This window comes from Larimichthys crocea, chromosome XI, assembly GCF_000972845.2.
Source record: "Larimichthys crocea isolate SSNF chromosome XI, L_crocea_2.0, whole genome shotgun sequence".
Lineage (NCBI taxonomy): Eukaryota > Metazoa > Chordata > Actinopteri > Sciaenidae > Larimichthys > Larimichthys crocea.
The window spans coordinates 20,051,544-20,074,090 of NC_040021.1; the positions used below are offsets into that span (position 1 = coordinate 20,051,544).

At 49.3% G+C, this 22,547-nt stretch overlaps 5 protein-coding genes across 15 annotated transcripts in view; 3 read left to right on the forward strand and 2 right to left on the reverse strand.

The window, feature by feature from the left end:
* LOC113746907 (endosome-associated-trafficking regulator 1) overlaps window positions 1-3,617 on the reverse strand; it is a 10,561-nt gene extending 6,944 nt beyond the window's left edge. Inside the window, exons 1-10 of one of the 2 annotated variants that reach the window (XM_027284403.1) lie at window positions 3,431-3,617; window positions 3,102-3,217; window positions 2,923-3,000; window positions 1,820-1,905; window positions 1,571-1,706; window positions 1,422-1,495; window positions 1,228-1,339; window positions 1,011-1,073; window positions 792-931; window positions 65-607 (exon numbers count right to left, since the gene is read on the reverse strand). In XM_027284403.1, coding sequence (XP_027140204.1) covers window positions 517-607; window positions 792-931; window positions 1,011-1,073; window positions 1,228-1,339; window positions 1,422-1,495; window positions 1,571-1,706; window positions 1,820-1,905; window positions 2,923-3,000; window positions 3,102-3,217; window positions 3,431-3,464 — 930 coding nt within the window. In that variant the 5' untranslated portion in view covers window positions 3,465-3,617 and the 3' untranslated portion in view covers window positions 65-516. Of the gene's footprint in view, window positions 1-64; window positions 608-791; window positions 932-1,010; window positions 1,074-1,227; window positions 1,340-1,421; window positions 1,496-1,570; window positions 1,707-1,819; window positions 1,906-2,922; window positions 3,001-3,101; window positions 3,218-3,430 lie in introns of those variants that run through there. The other variant, XM_027284402.1, reaches the window with a different exon arrangement.
* Window positions 3,618-3,658: 41 nt separating this feature from the next.
* On the forward strand, window positions 3,659-8,339 carry chek2 (checkpoint kinase 2). 3 transcript variants are annotated; one of them, XM_027284393.1, is made up of 15 exons: window positions 3,659-3,801; window positions 4,718-5,015; window positions 5,100-5,224; window positions 5,881-6,013; window positions 6,088-6,178; window positions 6,262-6,358; window positions 6,562-6,615; window positions 6,760-6,824; window positions 6,967-7,066; window positions 7,152-7,238; window positions 7,338-7,501; window positions 7,598-7,713; window positions 7,798-7,883; window positions 7,964-8,026; window positions 8,115-8,333. In XM_027284393.1, exons 2-15 carry the CDS (start codon window positions 4,727-4,729, stop codon window positions 8,226-8,228), a joined length of 1,584 nt encoding a protein of 527 aa, XP_027140194.1. In that variant the 5' UTR covers window positions 3,659-3,801; window positions 4,718-4,726; the 3' UTR covers window positions 8,229-8,333. The 3 variants fall into 3 exon arrangements, with proteins under 3 accessions (XP_027140194.1, XP_027140193.1, XP_027140192.1); XM_027284392.1 differs by lacking the exon at window positions 3,659-3,801 and adding an exon at window positions 3,842-4,023 and having other exon boundaries at window positions 8,118-8,339; XM_027284391.1 differs by lacking the exon at window positions 3,659-3,801 and adding an exon at window positions 3,846-4,023.
* Window positions 8,340-8,681: 342 nt separating this feature from the next.
* On the reverse strand, window positions 8,682-10,674 carry gstt2 (glutathione S-transferase theta 2). The gene is made up of 5 exons (XM_027284405.1): window positions 10,423-10,674; window positions 9,897-9,984; window positions 9,621-9,771; window positions 9,198-9,374; window positions 8,682-9,112 (listed from the first exon to the last, which is right to left on the reverse strand). Exons 1-5 carry the CDS (start codon window positions 10,544-10,546, stop codon window positions 8,966-8,968), a joined length of 687 nt encoding a protein of 228 aa, XP_027140206.1. The 5' UTR covers window positions 10,547-10,674; the 3' UTR covers window positions 8,682-8,965.
* Window positions 10,675-11,440: 766 nt separating this feature from the next.
* Window positions 11,441-16,469, forward strand: LOC113746905 (fibrinogen C domain-containing protein 1-like). 7 transcript variants are annotated; one of them, XM_027284400.1, is made up of 11 exons: window positions 11,441-11,689; window positions 11,955-12,194; window positions 12,670-12,748; window positions 13,071-13,186; window positions 13,261-13,636; window positions 14,000-14,132; window positions 14,383-14,519; window positions 14,639-14,735; window positions 15,387-15,414; window positions 15,504-15,566; window positions 15,650-16,469. In XM_027284400.1, exons 2-11 carry the CDS (start codon window positions 12,136-12,138, stop codon window positions 15,651-15,653), a joined length of 1,092 nt encoding a protein of 363 aa, XP_027140201.1. In that variant the 5' UTR covers window positions 11,441-11,689; window positions 11,955-12,135; the 3' UTR covers window positions 15,654-16,469. The 7 variants fall into 7 exon arrangements, with proteins under 7 accessions (XP_027140201.1, XP_027140197.1, XP_027140199.1 ...); XM_027284396.1 differs by having other exon boundaries at window positions 11,955-12,249; window positions 12,653-12,748; window positions 15,387-15,566; XM_027284398.1 differs by having other exon boundaries at window positions 11,955-12,249; window positions 15,387-15,566.
* A 63-nt stretch (window positions 16,470-16,532) lies between these two features.
* phf19 (PHD finger protein 19) lies at window positions 16,533-22,547 on the forward strand. Of its 2 annotated transcripts, none has more exons than XM_027284389.1 (14): window positions 16,533-16,802; window positions 18,134-18,322; window positions 18,414-18,495; window positions 18,587-18,700; window positions 18,842-18,936; window positions 19,076-19,224; window positions 19,304-19,399; window positions 19,474-19,663; window positions 19,813-19,880; window positions 19,954-20,100; window positions 20,524-20,584; window positions 20,658-20,743; window positions 20,826-20,915; window positions 22,043-22,547. In XM_027284389.1, the coding sequence occupies exons 2-14, from the start codon at window positions 18,134-18,136 to the stop codon at window positions 22,386-22,388; spliced, it is 1,713 nt and encodes a 570-aa protein (XP_027140190.1). In that variant the 5' UTR covers window positions 16,533-16,802; the 3' UTR covers window positions 22,389-22,547. The 2 variants fall into 2 exon arrangements, with proteins under 2 accessions (XP_027140190.1, XP_027140191.1); XM_027284390.1 differs by having other exon boundaries at window positions 20,829-20,915.

Genomic DNA, 22,547 nt, shown 5'->3' on the forward strand with positions numbered 1-22,547 from the left:
GTCCAACACAGGTCCAACACAAGTCCAAAACAAGTCCAACACTGGTCCAACACAGGTCCAACACAGGTCCAAAACAAGTCCAACACTGGTACAACACAGGTCCAACACAGGTCCAACACAGGTCCAAAACAAGTCCAACACAGGTCCAACACAAGTCCAAAACAAGTCCAACACTGGTCCAACACAAGTCCAAAACAAGTCCAACACTGGTCCAACACAAGTCCAACACAGGTCCAAAACAAGTCCCACACTGGTCCAACACAGGTCCAAAACAAGTCCCACACTGGTCCAACACAGGTCCAACACAAGTCCAACACAGGTCCAAAACAAGTCCCACACTGGTCCAACACAGGTCCAACACAGGTCCAACACAAGTCCAACACAAGTCCAACACAGGTCCAACACAGGTCCAAAACAAGTCCCACACTGGTCCAACACTGGTCCAACACAGGTCCAACACAGGTCCAACACAAGTCCAACACAGGTCCAACACAGGTTCTGCTTGTCCGGATGTGTTCAGGACTCTGGGTCCAGGTTCGAGATCTTGTCGATGGATTTCAGCAGCTGAGAGACTAAACGGAGAGTCTCTGCTTCCCCCAACAGCTGACTGCAGACAGACAGGCAGACAGACAGGTTACACATTAGAGGCTAAAGGTTCTGACATGAGGTCAAAGGACCGGCCAAAGACGAGGGACAGACAGCTGTTGACTGACACACACACACACACACACACACACACACACACACACACACACACACACACACACACACCTGTTGACACAGGTACTGACCGGATGGAGGAGTGGGCGTGGCTTGCCGTCTTGTTCAGATACTCAGAGGCCATCTGAGCGTTGTGTCTCATTGTCATGACAACCTCAGACTCTGCTGCCTTCAGACTGTCGTTCTCCAACCGCAGAGACTCCGCCTCCACCTGACAACACAGGTGTACACACACACACACACACACACACACACACACACACACACACACAGGTTTCAGTCTGTCTCACCTGCAGCTGCTGAAGCTCCGCCTTCAGTTTAGAGACACTGCTCTCTGCTTTGACTGCTCGCTTCTGTGAGACAGGTAGAGAGAGAGACAGGTAGAGACAGACAGACAGGTAGAGAGAGAGACAGGTAGAGAGAGAGACAGACAGGTATAGAGACATAGATATAGCATTAGCATTAGCAGAACAGGTGTTGTGTTCAGGGTCTGTCAGGAAATCCCACCGTCATCAGGTGGAGGTTCTGCTCCACAGAGTGGACCATGCTCTCCAGGTCCTGCGCCTCCTTCTCCTCCTGGCGCCTCCTCTGGTGCAGCTCCTCCGACAGCTCCACCACCCTGACAGCCAGGACAGAGGCATGATGGGTAAAACACCCTGATTGGTGGAGATGATGCTGTCGTGTGATTGGCTGGTTCTCACCTGCGTTCGTTAACTTCTGATCTCCTCTGTAGCTCCACGATGGTCCTCCTCAACGACACGTTCTCCTCCTTCAACTGACAACAGGAGGAGGTCAGTGCCACACACACACACACACACACACACACACACACACACACACTGTGTGTTACCTGTTGGATCTGACTGCTCCTCCCGCTCCTCCTCCTGACGGAGGTGACCGGCTCAGCAATGGAGGTCTCATCGTCTCCTTCATAGTTCTCTCCTCCTCCCCCTCCTGCTCCTCCTCCTTCAGGTTTGGAGGAGAACCTGAAGCACAGAGAGCGTCAGTCTAACCACTCGTCATACTACACCTGTTAGACTGGACCAGCTGGTTCTGACGTTCTGTTCTGGTTCTGTTCTAAGGTTCTGTTTGGTCTCACCTGGTCTCCTCCTCGTCCTCGTCCTCTGTGCACAGGGACGACGTGCTGTCTACACCTGACTGGAAGCTCCGCCCCCAGTCTTCCTCCTGATTGGACAGACAGACACCTGTCTTACTCTGACTGTGACATCATCATTAATACACAGAGACATATAGTAACGAAGTGGAACCACTGAAGTACAGTACTGAAGTACAGTATTGAAGTACAGTACTGTACTTCAGTACTGTACTTCAATACTGAAGTACAGTACTGAAGTACAGTATTGAAGTACAGTACTTAAGTACCGTACTTCAATACTGAAGTACAGTACTGAAGTACAGTACTGAAGTACAGTACTGAAGTACAGTACTGAAGTACAGTATTGAAGTACAGTACTTAAGTACCGTACTTCAATACTGAAGTACAGTACTGAAGTACAGTACTGTACTTCAGTACTGTACTTCAGTACTAAAATGCAGTATCTGGACTTTTTTGGAGTATTATTTTTTGTACTGCACTACATATTTCTGATGAACGTAATACTTTTACTCCGATACATGTTTCATGTGCTGAATCGTTACTTGTTACTATTGTAGCGTCCAGTTGCTGAACTTTTGGTTCTGGGACTCGGTGACTGTCAGCCGGAACCAAAACCAACAGAACAGTCCCGGTCTCACATCAACCTTGCTCGTGCGCCGTACGTCATACACCTGACGCACCCAGGTGCGCTCTCTCACCTGCTGCCCCGCCCCCTCGCTCTGCATTCATTCAGACGCATTCACAGACCATGGGAAATCACAGAACTCGACCATGAACATTGTAACACTGTAACATTAGAAGTTGTACCTTAATAAATATTTGAAATAATATAAACAACAGTACTTGTACTTGTACTTTTACTTTCAGTACTTGAGTAGCATTCTTTACATACTTCTACTTGCAATACTTAAGTACAAAACATTTTGAATACTTTAGTACTTTCACTTAAGTATGGTCAGTTTGATATAGCACTTGTACTTCTACTCTAGTACTTTACTCCAGTACTTTACTCCAGTACTTTACTCCAGTATTTTACACATCTGTGGTAATACAACATGATGACGTCAGTGATGATGTCACTGTACCTGTGGAGCCAATGAGGGCTGAGAGAAGAAACAGCTGACCTCAGGGTCAAAGGTCAGCAACCTGTGAGAGCTGCTGGACTACAGACAGACAGACAGACAGACAGACAGACAGACAGACAGACAGTTAGTCAGTTATCATACATTTCTTCTTCTTGTGTCACAGACTGTAGTTTTCATACTTTGATGTGTGTCTGCTCCTCGTCCTGGTCTTGGTCCGGTTCTGGTTCCTGATTCTTCCAACGTAGAAACTCTCTGAAGGAGAACGGGTTCAACTCCTCAGCCTCCACCTCCTCATCTGAGGGATCAAACTGACGTCATGAGACGGACAGAGACAACAACCAGACCAGAGACAGAACTAAGAGAGACAGACTACGTCCAGGTTTTAGACAGTCTGCGGGGACGTCACGGAGACTACGTCCAGGTTTTAGACAGTCTGCGGGGACGTCACGGAGCTTTTATTTTGAAAAACGTAAATATTTTCGCTTCTTTCAAAATAAAAAAAACTCACCGTCTGTGATGATAAGAGTCTTCTGTTTGGACATGACGGCAGACAGACAGACAGACAGACAGACAGACAGACAGACAGACAGGTGGTTCAGGTCTTCCGGTGTGGACCGGTACCGATCATCGTGTCCTCGTGCTGGTTCCGTCCCTCTGCTGGACTGGACCAGACCCGGAAACAACCGACAGCTCTGAACTCACGTGACCGGTGTGATCTAACTTCTCATTGGCTGGGCAGTGTCACATGACGTCAGCGGACAACACACTACCAGGAAATATTTTCTGCACGAGCCCGGTAAAAACCTCCCACGTGTCCGGTTCAGTTCTGCGGCCCGGTTTGTTTCCCGAAGCGACCCGGAGGACAGTGCGCCTGCTCCGGTGAGTGTCTGACTGCTGAAGCTGCTTCAGGGCGGCCCGGCCCGGCCCGGCCCGGCTCGGCTCGGCTCGGCCCGCTTCGTCCTGACAGTGGCATGAAGCAGCTCGGCAGGGGGGTTCGGTTCGGTTCTTTGGGTAGTGATGGTAAATGAAGCTTCTGTTTGGAAAATGGGTTCATCACGCGAAGCTTCAGTTACAGCGACCTCTGCTGAGAGAGACAGACAGGTGAGAGACACAGACAGGTGAGAGACACAGACAGGTGAGAGACAGGCAGGTGAGAGACACAGACAGGTAAGAGACACAGACAGGTGAGAGACAGGCAGGTGAGAGACACAGACAGGTGAGAGACACAGACAGGTGAGAGACACAGACACATTATGAAAGCTTTGCTGCAGTGCTAGTTCAGGGTTTGTAGTCCAGGGTTTGTAGTCCAGGGTTTGTAGTCCAGGGTTTGTAGTCCAGGGTTTGTAGTCCAGGGTTTGTAGTCCAGGGTTTGTAGTTCATGTTTGTAGTTCACGTTTGTAGTCCAGGGTTTGTAGTTCAGGGTTTGTAGTTCACGTTTGTAGTTCACGTTTGTAGTCCAGGGTTTGTAGTTCACGTTTGTAGTCCAGGGTTTGTAGTTCACGTTTGTAGTCCAGGGTTTGTAGTTCACATTTGTAGTCCAGGGTTTGTAGTTCACATTTGTAGTCCAGGGTTTGTAGTTCACATTTGTAGTCCAGGGTTTGTAGTCCAGGGTTTGTAGTCCAGGGTTTGTAGTCCACATTTGTAGTCCAGGGTTTGTAGTCCAGGGTTTGTAGTCCAGGGTTTGTAGTTCCCGTCTGGAAGCTTCAGTGTCGCGCTGCCATCACTACGTGTTTGTTCTGTTCGGTTCTTTTGGGTCTGCTCAGTCAGCTGTGTGAAACTGTTTGATGCCCTGCAGAGCTGGACCATGTCTCAGGAGAACCGCCATGAGGGGGACCAGTCCCAGGCCCAGTCCACCCAGTCCACCCAGTCCCCGTCCCAGGCCCAGTCCACCCAGTCCACTCAGTCCCCGTCCCAGGCCCAGTCCACCCAGTCCACCCAGTCCCCGTCCCAGGCTAAGTCCAGTTCTTCCAGCGGGTCGGGGACTGTCAGCAGCGTGGACACGCTCCCCGTCACTCTGCCGTCCGTCCCTGAGGAGCCGGAGCCGGAGCCCTGGGGACGCCTGCTGCCCATGGCCCGAGGCTTCAGGAGCCACGGTGGGTCCATACTGACAGGATAACACTGGTTCTGGTTCTGGTACTGGTCCTAATGGTCTTACTGGTCTTACTGATTGTCCACAGACTGTCTGGAGGACCAGTACCTGTTTGGTCGGGACTCGAAGTGTAACTACGTTCTGGACGATCCGGATCACAGAGGGTCCAAAAAGTTCAGAATCTACAGCAAGAAACACTTCAGGATCTACAGAGTGAGACACCTGCCTGTCTGTCTGTCGACCTGTCTGTCTGTCTGTCTGTCTGTTGACCTGTCTGTCTGTTGACCTGTCTGTCTGACTGCCTGCCTGTCTCTCTGGTGACCTGTCTGTCTGTTGACCTGTTTGTCTGACTGCCTGCATGTCTCTCTGTTGACCTGTCTGTCTGCCTGCCTGCCTGTCTCTCTGTTGATCTGTCTGTTTGTCTGTCTGTCTCTCTGCCTGCCTGTTTCTCTGTTGACCTGTCTGTTTCTCTGTTGACCTGTCTGTCTGTCTGTTGACCTGTCTGTCTGCCTGCCTGTCTGTCTCTCTGCCTGCCTGTCTCTCTGTTGACCTGCCTGTCTCTCTGTTGACCTGTCTGTCTGACTGCCTGCCTGTCTCTCAGTTGAACTGCCTGTCTCTCAGTTGAACTGCCTGTCTGTCTGTTGACCTGCCTGTCTCTCTGCCTGCCTGTCTCTCTGTTGACCTGCCTGTCTCTCTGTTGACCTGTCTGTCTGACTGCCTGCCTGTCTCTCTGTTGACCTGCCTGTCTCTCTGTTGACCTGCCTGTCTCTCAGTTGACCTGCCTGTCTGTCTGTTGACCTGACTGTCTCTCTGCCTGCCTGTCTCTCAGTTGACCTGTCTGTCTGTCTTTCTGCCTGTCTGTCTGTCAGGACGGCTCTGAGGTCTTCGTCGAGGACTTCAGTAATAACGGGACGTTTGTTGACGGCGTCCTGATCGGTAAAGACCGGAAGCTTCCTCTGGTCAACAACGCCGTGCTCGCTCTGTCCGAGCAACGCAACAAAGGTGAGACAGACAGGTGCACCTCATGTGACCACGTTAGGACCAGGTCTCACCTCTCACTGCCTGTCTGTCTGCAGTCTTTGTCTTTATTGACCTGATGTCAGACGATCAGTCCAGTTTACCCAGAGAGCTTCAGGACAAATATCTGCTGACTCGGCGGATCGGCACGTGAGTCTGACCCTCTACATCACGCCGCTATGATGTCACTTCCTGCGCCCTGACCCTGTGTGTGTGTGTGTGTGTGTGTTCAGAGGCGTGTGCGGCGAGGTCAAACTGGCCTTCGAGAGGTCAACGTGTAAAAAGTTCGCCGTGAAGATCATCAACAAGAAAAACTTCCAGTCTGAAGGGGTGAGTCAGCATCTGCCCTCTGATTGGCTGAGGCCTCTGCTCTGCCCTCTGATTGGCTGAGAGCCTTTCTTGTTTCCTCTTCTGTCCTTCCTGTGACAGATGTAGCAGAAGTTAGAAGGTAAACAAAAATAACTACAAACATGGCGTCTGAACAGTGACACGCGTTCTCAGTCATGTGACCTGTTCTGTTCGTCCAATCACAGACGGCGACACGGAATGCCAACACAGAGATCGAGATCCTGCAGAGAGTCGACCACGTGAGTCTGAAACCACAGAAGAAGAAACACGTCGACACGCCGCTCCTTTATGATGGAGGCTAACTGTCTCCTTGTCTCTTCTTTTGTCTCCTTGTCTCTTCTTTTGTCTCCTTGTCTCCTCTCTTGTCTCCTTGTCTCCTGCAGCCTTGTCTCATAAAGACGGAGGACTTCTATCAGACAGACGACAATTACTACATCGTGTTGGAGCTGTGAGTTTCCTCACTCTTCTCCTCTGCCTGTCTGTCTGTCGACCTGTCTTCCTGCCTGTCTACCTGTCTGTCTGCCCGTCTCTCTGACTGCCTGCCTGTCTGCCCGTCTCTCTGACTGCCTGCCTGTCTGTCTGTCTCTTAGGATGGAGGGGGGGGAGTTGTTCCAGAGGGTGAAGTCTCAGCAGCAGCTCGATGAGTCGGTCACTAAACTTTACTTCTACCAGATGCTGAGAGCCGTCCAGGTGAGACAGACACGCCGTCACCATGGTGACAGACAGACCGACAGGTGACCTGTATGTAACTGTCTGTGTGTGTGTGTGTTTGTAGTACCTGCACAGTAAGGGGATCATCCACAGAGACCTGAAACCAGAGAACGTCCTGCTGTCCTCACAGGACAACGTCTGTCTCATCAAGGTACGCCTCCATCACCTTCATCATCACCTTTACGTTCTTCATCATCATCATCATCATCATCATCATCATCATCATCATCATCACCTGTCTGTCTCTCAGGTGACAGACTTTAACCAGTCTCGTATCCTGGAGGAGTCTCTGTTGATGAGGACTCTGTGTGGGACTCCGTCTTACCTGGCTCCGGAGGTCTTCACCCAGGCGTCCACCACCGGCTACAGCCTGGCTGTGGACGCGTGGAGCCTCGGAGTCCTGCTCTTTGTGTGGTAAGCCGGCTCCGCCCACACCTGTCTGTACCTGTCTGTCTGATGACTCAGCACTTTTTATGTACCTGTCTGTCTGTACCTGTCTCTCTCTCTCAGTCTAGGTGGTTACCCTCCGTTCCATGAGAGTTTCTCTCATCACTCCATCACAGAGCAGATCATCAGAGGAGAGTTCACCATGGTCCAGTCCAAGTGGAGACAAGTCTCTGACCAAGGTACTGACCCAAACTGACCCGGTACTGTTGTGGTTTCACTGTGTCATACTGTAGTCCTCTGTCTCTGTGTTTCCATGGTGACAGCGAAGGATGTGGTCCGGAAGCTTCTGGTCGTTGATCCGAGTCAGAGGATGAAGATCGACGAGGCTCTGCAGCACCCCTGGTTACAGGTCAGTCACAAAACCAGGACCAGGTTTACACAGGGCTGTGTCCTGGTGCATGCTGGGTAACGTAGTTCCTCTGTGTTCAGGATGAGGAGATGCTGCAGACGGCTCACAGACTCATGTATCCCTCTGATGCTGCTGTCGCCATGGTAACCACCTTCACTCATTCATTCGTTCAGTCATTGTGTCAGTCGAACTGACCCCGCCCCCTCCTTTCTCTGACTGCTCCCCCCTTAGCAGGAGGCGGAGTCAGCCACAGGAAGCTTGAGGAGGAAACGAGGACGAGAGGAAGAGGAAGAGGAGGAGCATCCTGCCAAACGGAGCCAAGCCCCGCCCACTGCCCCGCTGTAGAGGACCAATCACAGCTCCTGTAGTCATGTGACTCCGCTTCCTGTTCACTACTGAGACTGTAAATAAAGTTTGTAACGTTTCTAATAAAGTTTTTTTATACATTTCTCTTAAGGCTGCAACGATTCCTCAAGTAACTCGATTACAAAAATGATCAAGGACTTTCCACGTTTAATTAAATTTAAAGCTCACGTTTCACGCGGATTCTTTTTAGTGTGACACAACGTGCTGACGTTCCTCTGCAAAGAAGACAGACAGACGCAGCAAAGCGGAAGTAATAAGAATAATTTTATACGATTACTCGACAGAATACTCGATTACCAAAATATTCTAAGGCTGCAGCTCGAAGGGGTCGTTTCATTGTTTGTCTCTGTGCTCCAATCACAGTCAACTTCCTGCTCTTCTGTGCTATGCTACGTGTTAGCATTTCATCATCGTCATGACAACAGACGAGTGTGTTAATTAAAATAAATCTTTATTCGTCATTAAAAATTTTTACATTTAAAGTGACATCATGTGATCACAGGTGCTGACAGCTGATTGGACATTAATATTATGACATCGGCAAACTTCCTGTTTGGCTGACACACCTGAGGGTCAGGAAGGCACCAATAAATGATCAAACTGATCAACCAATTATCGATTTGAAGATTAATGAAACAACCAATCATCATCCAGGTGTCTCTTGGCTCCGTCCCTCTGTGTGACATCATCCTGTGGGCGGTCCCTCTGTGGTGATGTCACAGCTTTGCTTTGCGGCGGTCTCGCAGAGCATACAGCACGGCGTGCGCTCGGTCGAATGAGTCGCCAACGGCAGCCTGGACTCTGCTCCTCCAACGCTGCAGCTGAGGATGTGTCTGCAGGACGTCTCTGTCCCCGCCCACCGGCTGCAGAGACACACTGAGCATGATCAGAACCAGACACCAAATGTCAACCTGAACCTCGATGCCTGAACCAATTAGAGCCTCTGACCTGCATGAGCTCACAGACGGCGAGCAAGTCGGCCACAGTGATGTCATCACCGCACAGGAAGGGCTGTCTGCCCAAAAACATGGACTCCATCTTCTCCAGAGTGTCATCGAGCTGAGACAGAGCACGAATCAAACGCACCTCGTCCACAGGAGAACCAGACTGAGCCGGGAGGAGCACCTGAGACAGACGGGTGGAGACAGAGAGAAGAGGACTTACTTTATTATTGACCTGTCTTAAGCCCCGCCCTCTTTGTGTGTGTGTGTGTGTGTGTACCTCCAGTATAAAGTCTGTGTGTGTGTGTGTGTGTGTGTGTGTACCTCCAGTATAAAGTGTGTGTGTGTACCTCCAGTATAAAGTCTGTCTGTGTGTGTGTGTGTGTGTGTGTGTGTGTGTACCTCCAGTATAAAGTCTGTGTGTGTGTACCTCCAGTATAAACACTTTTGCAGCGTGTGGTCGTGTGTTGGTTTGATGCCAGGCCGTGTACTCGTCCACTCTGGCTCGTCTCTCTGGTTGCCGTGGATACCAGTGCTCCGGGACATTGTACTTAGTGACCAGGTACTTCAAGATGGCGTCACTGCACACACACACACACACACACACACACACACACACACACACAGAATACCATTCTGCTTTTCTTTGGTAGTTCATATCTGTGTGTGTGTGTGTGTTTAGGCATGTGTGTGCGCATGCGCATACCTCTCTGTGAGGACGAACCCGTTGTCCTCTAGAACCGGAACTTTCTGCATCGGGTTCAGCTTCGTGAACTCTGGTGTCCTGTTCTCTCCTGCACACACACACACACACACACACCAGAACTTGAGTTCGGCATGACGTCACAGTAACGTCGAGCTTGAGTTCGTGACGTCATGACCTTCCATCCTCTCACAGCAGGCCGACACTCTGACGTTACTGCCACGTGACGCTGTTTAATGATGCTGAGTTCAATCACGTGTTTATAATTAATTTAACTTCAATCAATCAGCTGATTTCAGGCGGGAACAGAAAAACTGTGGTTTGTTAAACGGAGTCTGGTTAGCCGGGCCAGAAGCTCTGAACTGGGTCAAAGTTCTTCGGGACAGAGGTCACGACGAGCCGAACTGGACCCAGAGAGGCAGTACTGACCCAGTACTGACCCAGTTCTGACCCAGTTCTGACCCAGTCCGGTCTGTCGGTCTGTCGTCGGTTCAGTCCACAGACTGTTAGCTGTTAGCTGTTAGCTGACCTCTCCGCAGAGCCACGGTGCGGGCCGTGTGCGGGATCTTGTTGCAGCCGAGCAGGATGTGCACCGCCCGGCAGGGCTGCGACAGCAGGTCCAGGTACACCTCCACCAACCGGCGCGTCGCCATGGAGACAGGACCGTTAAAAACAACGGTTAGAAAACGTTAAACAAACGGACGACAAACCAAACACGAACAGCTGCTCGTCTACGTACTGCGCCCCCAGCGGTGTGTGTGTGTGTATATGTGTGTGTGTGTGTGTGTTTGTGTGTGTGTATATGTGTGTGTGTGAGAGAGTGTGCGTTAACTTTCTTCAGCACGAACTCCGGTGTTGTCTTTATTTGATCTCACACACACACATTCATACACATACAGACACACATATACATACACACACACACAGACACACACACATACTGTGTGTATGTGTACTTTAAAGTCCTCAGTTTGCTCAGAAACATGCACAGATGTACTGTAAAGTCCTCAGTTTGCTCAGAAACATGCACAGATGTACTTTAAAGTCCTCAGTTTGCTCAGAAACATGCACAGATGTACTTTAAAGTCCTCAGTTTGCTCAGAAACATGCACAGATGTACTGTAAAGTCCTCAGTTTGCTCAGAAACATGCACAGATGTACTGTAAAGTCCTCAGTTTGCTCAGAAACATGCACAGATGTTTGATATGTTGGTGTTTGTGTTAAAGTTCAGGCTCACCTCCTTCTGCTGCACACACGCGCCTCCATCACAACTCCATGAATGAATAATGAATCAGCTGATTAACTGTTAATGAGTGGAACGAGCTCCTCGTCTTTCTTCTCGTCTCTTCACAACGTTACCATAGCAACCAAACAAGACAGACAGACAGACAGAGAAGCAGACAGACAGACAGACAGACAGACAGACAGAGAAGCAGACAGACAGACAGAGAAGCAGACAGACAGACAGACAGACAGACAGACAGACAGAGAAGCAGACAGACAGACAGAGAAGCAGACAGACAGACAGAGAAGCAGACAGGCAGACAGACAGACAGACAGACAGACAGACAGACAGTGAGACAGACAGACAGACAGACAGACAGACAGAAATAAATTGAATTAAAGGTTCACGCAGACTTTAAGTGACAGGATGTGACATCATCAGAAGGAGGCGTGGCCTCAGTGTGTGCCTCTCAGCAGATGGTCTCTCTCTCTCTGAGGATCTCCACGGCGACGACGCTGCAGTGACCTCATCATGACTCTTTAAAGTTTGATCATCGTCGTGACGACAACAGGTAACTTTAAATATTCATTATATGTGTTAAATATTACGTAGATACATTACTGATCCTGAGGGAAACTTTAACATTCACAGAACACTGAGAGAACATTGATAGAACATTGATAGAACATTGATAGAACATACACAGAACACTGATACAACACTGATAGAACACTGATAGAACATACACAGAACACTGATAGAACATACAGAACATTTAGTGTGTTCGATATAAAAAATATAAACTCTGTTTGAAACATGATAACGTTTAAATACAGATGCAGAACAGGTCCAAACAGGTCCAGAACACCTGCTGGTTCTGGTTCAGTGAATGTGGTTCACGTGGACCTGCAGAGACCCGATCCCCCTGCTGGTCTCAGATCAGTTTGTTCTGATGTTTGGACTCTGAACCTGTGGACCGGGTCAGAGGTCGTAAACTGTGATTAAAGGTCCGTAAACATGAACTTCACCATGAGAGCCAGAGAGAAACGGACTGTGGGTGGATCCATCAGACTAAAGTGAGTCTGACAGGAACAGACGCTGAAAATCTGAGAACCAGCTGCTCAGACTCAGGTCTGTATAAATAGGTCACAGGTTCATGTCCATCAACATAGTTCTGTTAATGAGACACTCAGGAGGTTCTACAAGTCTCCAAGAAAGTTTTGGATGTCTACATGTAGGTTCTAGAGATGTACTTGATGGTTCAACAAGTAACTGAAGGGGTTCTTAAGGTCACTGATTAGGTTCTTGAGGTTTACATTAAAGTTCTAGTTGTTGATATTATGGTTCTATATAGATAGAGTAGAGATATTTATATAGATAGATATAGATATATATTATATATAATGAGATTAAGATATAGATAGAGATATATATATATAGGACTATAGTTCTAGAGGTCCTAGAGGTGCCTTCATGAATGTTCTAAAGATGCTGAGTAAGCTTCAGAGCAGGTTTTAGGGGTGACCTGGTTCAGGTGTGTTTGTGTTTCAGGATGATGATGAACGACAGGTGGACCATCATGAACAACAGCAGCTCAGAGCTTGACAGCAAACAGCCAAACAAACACAAGGTACGCGTTGTGTAGCTGTTAGCATATTATATTAGCATGTTACTATGTCCAATCTGAGCTCAGGAGACTCCATCGTCCTCTGAGACCACACATTGAGACACTCTGTCAGTGTGTGGCCGTTAATCTGGAGTTAATCTCTCAGATCAAAATCTCGTTAATCTGCAGCAGCTGTCACCTCACAGAAGATCTACAGATTAAAGAGACACGCAGAGACTCTCTGATACAGTAGGTAATCGCTAATTAGCTGCTGCTGTGTGTGTGTGTGTGTGTGTGTGTGTGTGTGTGTGTGTGTGTGTGTGTGTGTGTGTGTGTGTGTGTTCAGAGATGCTGCAGCTTCCTGTTTTGGTCTCTCGTCATATTGGTCGTCATAGCAGCTGTTGTCTCTGCAACAGTCACCATCCTGTACCTGAACCAGTATCCTCTGCCCTTCATCAACAGGTAAACACACCTGTCTGTCTACCTGTTCCACTTACCTGTCTGTCTGCCTAACCTGCCTGTCACTGTTGTCATAGTAACAGGAGTGGAGTCTCCTACTCCTCCTCACCTGTGATCTCAACCAATCCCAAAGAGTCTGGTGCTCTGGTGTCGGTCTCCCGTGTCGCAGACGGAGAGCCAATCAGCATCTTCCTGGACCCAAACTGTCCGGACTACAGCGACGACTTCCTGCGCTGGGAGGCGCTGCAGAGCTCGCTGCTGCAGGCACTGTCCAATCACAAAACAGATGACTGGCAGGACACAGGATTGGTCCAGAAGCTGGCAGAGGAAGTGAAGGTGTTATCAGACCACGCCCACAACCTGAGGAAGGAAGCTGATTTGCTGAAAAGAGGTCAAGGTGTTCTGGACCAAAGACTGGAGGGACTGCAGATAGACCAGAACCGTGTCCTACAGGTGAGACAGGTTCAGTGTCCTACAGGTGAGACAGATTCAGTGTCCTACAGGTGAGACAGTGTCCTACAGGTGAGACAGATTCAGTGTCCTACAGGTGAGACAGGTTCAGTGTCCTACATGTGAGACAGTGTCAGTGTCCTACAGGTGAGACAGGTTTAGGGTCCTACAGGTGAGACAGTGTCAGTGTCCTACAGGTGAGACAGGTTCAAGGTCCTACAGGTGAGATTGGTTCAGTGTCCTATAGGAGAGACAGTGTCAGTGTCCTACAGGTGAGACAGGTTCAAGGTCCTACAGGTGAGATTGGTTCAGTGTCTTACAGGTGAGACAGGTTCATCATCCTCTCTCTCTGTCTTATCTGTCCAGGTGTTGTCTGACAGTGACTCAGGTGTGTTGAAGTTGGCTGAAGGTTTCAGTGATTTGCTGCTGAACCTGCAGAGGGCGACGGAGAGTCTGAAGAAACACAACAGAGACCTGCACAGACACAAGGAGGACACAGGTACATAATGAGGACACAGGTACACAGGTACACAAGTACACAACAACGACACAGGTACATAACATGGAAACAGGTACACAGTAACACATAACGAGTACACAGGTACACAGGTAAGTAACGAGTACACAGGTACACGGGTAAATAACGAGTACACAGGTACACTGGTAAATAACGAGTACACAGGTACACAATGAGGACTTTGTTACTGTTAACACCACGTCACCTGACGGTCTCTGTCTCTCACCCTCAGCTGACAGACCCAGAGATTGTAGTGATGTCATGGCGTCTGGCCGTACTCAGGATGGCGTTTACTCTGTGTTTCCAACTCATGACCCCGTCGGCTTCATGGTTTACTGTGACATGACGACTGATGGAGGAGGCTGGACGGTGGGTAACACACACACACCTTTGTTATCTGTCTGTGTGCAGTTTGTTTTGAACATAAATCATTTAATGAAACATATATTTAAATGGTGTGCACCTGTCTCTAATACCTGTCCGTGCAGGTGATCCAGAGGAGGGAGGACGGCTCGGTGAACTTCTTCCGAGGCTGGGCAGCATACAGAGATGGTTTTGGAAAAACTACAGAAGAACACTGGCTAGGTATGATTTATAGATCCTTACAGTCTGACCAGGTGAGATCAGTTTGACCTGAAGGTGGTGCTAAAGGAAACCTTGTAACGATGTAAAGAAGACCTGGGGGTCCTTGAGGAGGTTCCAGAGGGTCTTGAAGTCTTGAGGTCCTTACCTGAAGGAACACAGGCTCAGTTCTTGTCCAGTTTGAGTTTCAGGTGGTGTCACCTGAGAATATTCAGGTGTCATCATAGCAGAGGTAACCAGGACCACAGGTTGGAACCAAGTGTGAACCCACTGTGATGTCCACCGTTGGTTTGTAGAACATTTTGAAGCCCCCAGTGTGGCACTCTGCCATCTTGTTTTGTTGGAGGCAGAAGTTCTGGGTGTGCCTCAGGGTCTCCTGCCAGTTGGATGTGCTTGGAAGACCTCCAAAGGAAGGCATCCAGGAGGATCATGATCAGATCCTGAACCACATTAGCTGGCTCCTTTGGACCCGAAGGATCAGCAGCTCTACTCTGAGCTTTCTCCAGAGAGGTTCATGTCGCGGTGCTTCATGGGTAACACCGAGACCCGTGGTGACTGGGACCTGTACCCACGGGGCTCGGTCAGGCTCAGTCAAAAGAGACAACATGGAGCCACCTCCCTGTCAAACCTTCTGTCTGTCTGTCTGTCTCTCAGGTCTCCAGAGGATCTACTCCCTCACCAGGTCAGGTGGTTATGAGTTACGGATCGACATGGCTGACTTTGAAAATGCCACAGCATTTGCTCATTACGCTGATTTCTCTGTTGGTCAAGACTCGGTGAACCCAGAAGAAGACGGGTATCCGCTGACTGTGGACCAGTACTCTGGGACTGCAGGTACAAATACTGGTACTGCTACAGTACTAATGCATTACCACACAGCACTATACAGTTCTAACAGGTGTTCACTCGTCCTTCAGGTGACTCCCTCCTTAAGCATTCTGGGATGCAGTTTACTACTAAAGACCGTGACCTGGACCAGTCAGAGAACAACTGTGCAGCGTACTACCAGGGCGCGTGGTGGTACCGTAACTGCCACACCTCCAACCTGAATGGACAGTACCTGAGTGGAGGCCACGCCTCCTACGCTGATGGTGTGGAGTGGTCCAGTTGGACAGGCTGGCAGTATTCACTCAGGTTCACTGAGATGAAGATACGACCCAAGACTAAGCCGGCTAACCTGGACTCAGCTGATCCTGAGCCTGACTGACCCGTGTACTGTGATGAAGTCACAGTTGATTAAAGACTATGAGCCAATCAGGGGTCTGTGATGTAGATCAGAAATCTGTCTGTCTGTCTATCTGTCTGTCTGTCTGTCTGACCCGTGTACTGTGATGACGTCACAGTTGATTAAAGACTATGAGCCAATCAGAGGTCTGTGATGTAGATCAGAAATCACTACATGTGAAATGTATGACGTCATATAAAACATGATGTTTTCATCAATAAAAGTGTCTCTGAGTGTCCATGGAGTCCTGAATGCAGCGCAGCACGTCCTGCTGTGGACGTGATGACGTGATGACGTGGTACATGACGCAGCGTATGTAAATAACGGACAGCCTCCTTCTCTGATTCGCGGGAAAATGAAAAAATGGCGACTGTAGAAGTTTGAAGTTAAGCGCCACGGACAGAGAGACAGAGAGAGACAGACAGGCGGAGAGACAGACAGGCGGAGAGACAGAGAGAGACAGACAGGCGGAGAGACAGAGAGAGACAGAGAGAGACAGACAGGCGGAGAGACAGAGAGAGACAGACAGGCGGAGAGAGAGAGAGAGACAGGGAGAGAGAGGGACAGATAGGCGGAGAGACAGACAGAGCGAGAGACAGACAGGCAGAGAGAGACAGACAGGCAGAGAGAGAGGGACAGATAGGCGGAGAGACAGACGGAGAGAGAGAGAGACAGGCGGAGAGACAGACAGACAGAACCTGACGACACGGACTCGCTGTGGTTCGGAGGACAGGTGGAGACAGACGGACAGAGAGAGAGACAGGGACACTCAGCCTGTCTGTCCGTCGGAGTAACAGCCTGTCTGTGGTTCGGAGGACAGGTGGAGACAGACCGGATCAGAGAAGGTAAGACAGTTATTTTCAGTGTGTTTTAACCCGGTTCTGGGCTGGTTCTGGCCCGGTTCTGACCCGGTGAAGGGCAGGCTGAAGTGTCGGGAGTGAACCCGTTATTAGCGGAGCCATGAGACCGGCTAACGGTACCGGCTGTGTTTAGAAAACCCGTTAACTTTTGACCCGGGTCGGTTCTAGGTTCATGTACAGACTGCATGTTCTGACCCGGGTCGGTTCTGGGTTCATGTACAGACTGCATGTTCTGACCCGGGTCAGGATGTTAAACGGTTAAACGGTGCATGTGTCCCGGTTCTGATGGAGGACGCACTGCGCATGCCCAGCTGTGTCAAAATCCCCCTGACAGTTCAGGAATGAATCACAACAACCTGTCTGTCTGCCTGTCTGCCTGTCTGTCTGTCTGTCTGTCTGTCTGTCTGTCTGTCTGCCTGTCTGCCTGCCTGTCTGTCTATCTGCCTGTCTGTCTGTCTGCCTGTCTGTCTGTCTTCTCACCTGTCTGTCTGCCTGTCTGTCTGTCTGTCTGTCTGTCTATCTGCCTGTCTTCTCACCTGTCTGTTTGCCTGTCTGTCTATCTGTCTGTCTTCTCACATGTCTGACTGACTGTCTGTCTGTCTGACTGACTGACTGTCTGTCTGTCTGTCTGTCTTCTCACCTGTCTGTCTTCTCACCTGTCTAACTGACTGACTGACTGTCTGTCGGTCTTCTCACCTGTCTGTCTGTCTGTCTGTCTGTCTGTCTTCTCACCTGTCTAACTGACTGACTGTCTGTCTGTCTTCTCACCTGTCTGTCTGTCTGCTCACCTGTTTGATAGTATGAGGTTATATGTAAACATGTATAAACACATAGGCGCATTAACATAAACATATTAACATATGATCTAATTAACATATAGGCTCATTAACATAAACATATTAACATATAGGCTAATTAACATAAACATATTTGCATGTAGGCTCATTAACATAAACATATTAACATATGACCTAATTAACTTATAGGCTCATTAACATAAACATATTAACATATAGGCTCATTAACATAAACACATTAACATATAGGCTCATTAACATATAGGCTCATAAACATATTAACATATAGGCTCATTAACATAAACATATTAACATATAGGCTCATTAACATAAACATATTAACATATAGGCTCATTAACATAAATGTATGTAACCTCACCTGAAGGTTCTGGATAGAAGAATCTGGACCTGACTGCATAACCTGAACTGTGACATCACTAATGACATCACATTAATCAATAATATTTGTCTCTCTGTCTCTCTGTACCTGTCTCACTCTCTGTACCTGTCTGTCTGCAGATGTTTGATGACTTGATTGAAGCCTTCTGCAGTCTGGAGCCACCTGTGTCAGCAGGGGGTGGGGCCTGTCATGGAGGGCGGGGCCTGGATGAGGAGGAGGAGGAGGGGGAGGAGTCTAGTCTGAGTGTTGGACAGTTCGTCCTTTGTCATTGGTCAGATGGGCTGTACTACCTGGGCAAGATCCAGAGGGTAACACGCACCTACAGACTACAGATCTACTCGCACCTGTACACACAACTGTACACACCTCAAGACACGCTGCCCTCTGATTGGTCGACAGGTGAGCCCGCCCAGACAGAGCTGCTTTGTCACGTTTGAGGACAACTCGAAGTTCTGGGTCCTCTGGAAGGACATCCAACACGGTGAGAGACGGAACCATAAATCTGTCTCACTCTCCTACTCCTGTCTGTCTTCTCTCTGTCAATCACAATCTTTTGTCCAATCACATTGCAGCTGGAGTCCCAGGGGAGGAGCCTCGTTGCTCTGTGTGTCGGGAGGCGGAGCCAAGGTCTGATAGCCAATCAAACCAAAACAACCAGATCCTCATCTGTGGGAAGTGTGGCATCGGTGAGTGAGACGGGCAGAGAGACAGTTCTTTAATCAGCTGATGTATCAATATTTATTGTTTATGTGGGTTTAATGAACTTTTCTGTCTGTCTGTCTGTCTGTCTGTCTGTCTGTCTGTCTGTCACTCCACCTGTCTTGCAGGGTTCCACCAGCAGTGTCACGTTCCTCCTGTAGAGGGCAGCATCAGTCTCAGTCCCTGGTTCTGTCGACGCTGTGTCTTCGCTTTGGCTGTCAGGGTACGACCCGTCTCTCTCTCTCTGACCACCTGTCTCCTTCTCTGACCACCTGTCTCTCTCTCTCTGACCACCTGTCCCTCTCTCTGACTACCTGTCTCTCTCTCTCTCTCTGACCACCTGTATCTCTGTCCTGCCACAGAAAGGGGGCGCTCTGAAGAAGGGTCCGATAGCCAAAGCTCTGTCTGCGATGAAGCAGGTGTTGCCGTATGACCTGGACTCTCTGGACTGGGACTCGCAGCATCGGACCAATCAGCAACAGTGTTACTGTTACTGCAGTGGCCCTGGAGAGTAAGACGGACCAATGACAGACAGACAGGCTGTGGCGTGTTCCTTTGATGATGGTCTGACACGTGTTCTTGTCGTGTAGGTGGTACCTGAAGATGCTGCAGTGTTTCCGGTGTCAGCAGTGGTTCCATGAAGCCTGTACCCAGTGTCTGCCGGAGTCCATGATGTTTGGAGACAGGTGATCAGAACCTCCTCCAGTACCTCCTCTCTCTCTTTGTTCCATGTTCTGAGACATGTTCTGGTCCTCCTCAGGTTCTACCTCTTCCTGTGTTCAGCCTGTAATAAAGGATCAGAGTACGTCCGCCGTCTGTCCCTCAGGTGGGTCGACCTGGTTCACCTGGTTCTGTACAATCTGTCAGTCAGCAGCAAGAAGAAGTACTTTGAGCTGGATGAGATCCTCGCCTTCGTCTCTGCTAACTGGGAACACCTACAGCTCGGGAAGGTACTAGACCATTAACCTGAACCAGAACCAGACCATTTACCTGAACCAGAACTAGACCGAGTCAGACCACGATTAATACTGAACTAAACCATCCTGATCCTTCAGCTGGACCCTGGTTGTGGCTTTAACCTTTCTGTCTGTCTGTCTAGCTGTCTAACACTCCTCCAACAGAGAGGGGGCAGCACCTGCTGGACGCTCTGAACAAATACAAGAGCAAGTAAGACCTCGTCGTTACATCATCTGTCCTTGTCGGTGTGTTGGTATGTTTCAATGACACTGTGTGTCTTCAGGTTTCTGTGCGGGAAAGAGATCAAGAAGAGGAAGTGCATCTTTCGTCTGAGGACCAGAGTCCCTCCAAACCCCCCATCCAAGCTCTTTCCTGAGCGCACCCAGAATGACGGAGGCTGGGCCCGGAAGAAAGGCGTGGTCAAGAATAGGTAATTCTCACCATGTTGCTTGTCAGGTCAGTTTTGTAGTCGTATGACGAGCAGGTAGTTTGTAGTCCTAAAAGCTGAAGGTTCTCTAGTCTGTAGTCCTAAAAGCTGAAGGTTCTCTAGTTTGTAGTCCTAAAAGCTGAAGATTCTCTAGTCTGTAGTCCTAAAAGCTGAAGGTTCTCTAGTCTGTAGTCCTAAAAACTGAAGGTTCTCTGGTTTGTAGTCTTAAAAGCTGAAGGTTCTCTAGTTTGTAGGCCTAAAAGCTGAAGGTTCTCTAGTTTGTAGTCCTAAAAGCTGAAGGTTCTCTCGTTTTAGTCCTAAAAGCTGAAGGTTCTCTAGTATGTAGCCGACTGAAAACCAGCTGAAACACTTCCTGTGTAGAACGGTCGTCATAGAAACCATAAACCAACATGTCTGTTCCTACAGTGTTTCAACTGAGAGGAAGAAGAGGAAGTCCAAGTGGCTGCTTGAAGACGCCATTCCTAATGTAAGGCATCTGTTATGTTTCCCAATCGATCTCCAAATGTTCTTCTCAAGACTAACTGTTGTTATTTGTGTAGAACGAGCTATCCTGCAGATGGACGTCCAACGATCACATGGCCAACATCTTTGACTTCACTCTGGATGAACTGCAGAGCCTGAAGAGGTGAGACACTCTTCAGCTCCCAGATGACAGTCATTAATCAATAATCAAAGTATCCTCACCTCTGTCTGCTTTCCTTTCTCAGTAGTTCCAGCAGGACGGTCAGTATTGATCAGGACTCCACTGATGCCTCCACCTCTGGTTCTGCTACGACCAGCGCCTCCTATCACTTCAGGTAAGCGTCCATCTTTGTCCATCTTGTCCTTGTCCTCGTCCTCAGCTCCCACAGCTCAGTCTCAGACAGCAGTGTGAGCCTTTTGTAAGATGGACATTGTTAGCCTCACAGACAGAACCAATCAGACCTTTCAGACCTTTGAACACCAATCAAGGACCGGATAGTCTTCAAAACATTGATTGTCCTCTTATTGTCCAGTCGTCTGACTATTGATGTGCCAAAGTAAATCTATGTAAAAACTTTAGAAGGTTTCATTCTCCATGACCCAGCTGAGGAAACACTTTAACAATGACCTGCCAGATTACCGTGGACGTGATTGTGGTTACCACACAGACAAATATAACATCTGATGGACAGAACAAGCTTAACGTTGGTCTGCCAGGTGTCAAGAGCGCTCTGAAGGACTGACTGTCAGAGATGACAGCACCATCACCAAAGGTCAAACTCTCTGACTGATGAACCAGAGTTTAAACTGAAGGTTTGTCTGATAACTGTCAACAGATGAGCTCGCTCTGCTGGGAACTGTTGATGAGTCAGATCAGAACAACTGTTTATCTGAATGAGTCAGAGACTGAGACTGAAACCAGGGCAGGGACCAAAGGGGGTTAGAGTACTACTGTCATTTTTAGAGGCTTCACACACAGATAGGAGGGACACCCGACCAATTCAGACCCCGTCGGACCCCGTCGGACCCCGTCGGACCCCGTCAGACCTCGTCAGACCATGTCAGACCAATTCAGACCTCATCGGACCCCGTCAGACCTCGTCGGACCCCATCAGACCAATTCAGACCTCATCAGACCTCGTCAGACCTCGTCAGACCATGTCAGACCATGTCGGACCAATTCAGACCTCATCGGACCCCGTCAGACCTCGTCGGACCCCGTCAGACCATGTCAGACCAATTCAGACCTCATCGGACCTCGTCAGACCTCATCAGACCACGTCAGACCTTGTCAAACCACGTCGGACCTTGTCAGACCACGTCCTCTCCATCAGGTTCAGTGTAGTGACCTCACAACGAGGTGTCCTGGTTCAGAGGCTTCGTAGGGAGCGAGGTAGGATGTGTGCTCATGATGCTGACTTGTCTCCACCCCCTCCTTCTGACCTTTGACCTCTGTTTTCAGGAGGAGGGTGGGCAGCAGGAAGAGGAAGTTGCCTAGCAACAGCTACAGCCAGTGGGCCAATCGCAGTGAGGCAGGGGAGGAGCTTGGAGGGGAGGAGCCTTCTGGGATGCTGGAGGACAAAGATGGCACAGACCACGCCCACTTGACATCCGACTCCTCCCACTTCCTGTCAGACTCCTCCCAGATCCCATCTGACTCCTCCCACCTCCACTCCTCCATCTCTTCGTATTTCGGAGTGGCGGGCAGACTGACCAATGGGGAGAGGTACCAGGTGTTAGCTCGACGTGTCACTTCTCAGGGGACGGTCCAGTACCTGCTGGAGTGGGAGGGGACAACACCTTATTAGGGCATACACAGATGTCGTGTGAAGCTTTGATTCCTCTTCCTCCGTTTTGTTTCCTGATCAGCTCCCAGAACAGTGTGGCTGCGGATTGGTCCAAATCTCGTGTTTACCGATCACCTGACCGATCACCTGACCGACCACCTGACCGACCGCCTATTGTTT

Excerpts from the sequence above, each read along its gene's own strand:
- chek2 (XM_027284391.1), top strand. The coding sequence starts at position 3,940 with ATGGTAAATGAAGCTTCTGTTTGGAAAATGGGTTCATCACGCGAAGCT. Across the intron at positions 4,024-4,717 it reads CTGCTGAGAGAGACAGACAG|AGCTGGACCATGTCTCAGGA; the intron begins GTGAGAGACACA and ends GATGCCCTGCAG. Across the intron at positions 7,067-7,151 it reads AGATGCTGAGAGCCGTCCAG|TACCTGCACAGTAAGGGGAT; the intron begins GTGAGACAGACA and ends GTGTGTTTGTAG.
- gstt2 (XM_027284405.1), bottom strand. The coding sequence starts at position 10,546 with ATGGCGACGCGCCGGTTGGTGGAGGTGTACCTGGACCTGCTGTCGCAG. Across the intron at positions 9,772-9,896 it reads GGGTTCGTCCTCACAGAGAG|TGACGCCATCTTGAAGTACC; the intron begins GTATGCGCATGC and ends GTGTGTGTGCAG. Across the intron at positions 9,375-9,620 it reads CAAAAGTGTTTATACTGGAG|GTGCTCCTCCCGGCTCAGTC; the intron begins GTACACACACAC and ends CGTCTGTCTCAG.
- phf19 (XM_027284389.1), top strand. The coding sequence starts at position 18,134 with ATGTTTGATGACTTGATTGAAGCCTTCTGCAGTCTGGAGCCACCTGTG. Across the intron at positions 19,881-19,953 it reads CTGAACAAATACAAGAGCAA|GTTTCTGTGCGGGAAAGAGA; the intron begins GTAAGACCTCGT and ends GTGTGTCTTCAG. Across the intron at positions 20,744-20,825 it reads GAACTGCAGAGCCTGAAGAG|TAGTTCCAGCAGGACGGTCA; the intron begins GTGAGACACTCT and ends TTCCTTTCTCAG.
- LOC113746905 (XM_027284394.1), top strand. The coding sequence starts at position 12,136 with ATGAACTTCACCATGAGAGCCAGAGAGAAACGGACTGTGGGTGGATCC. Across the intron at positions 12,195-12,669 it reads GGTGGATCCATCAGACTAAA|GATGATGATGAACGACAGGT; the intron begins GTGAGTCTGACA and ends TTTGTGTTTCAG. Across the intron at positions 13,187-13,260 it reads CCTCTGCCCTTCATCAACAG|TAACAGGAGTGGAGTCTCCT; the intron begins GTAAACACACCT and ends CTGTTGTCATAG.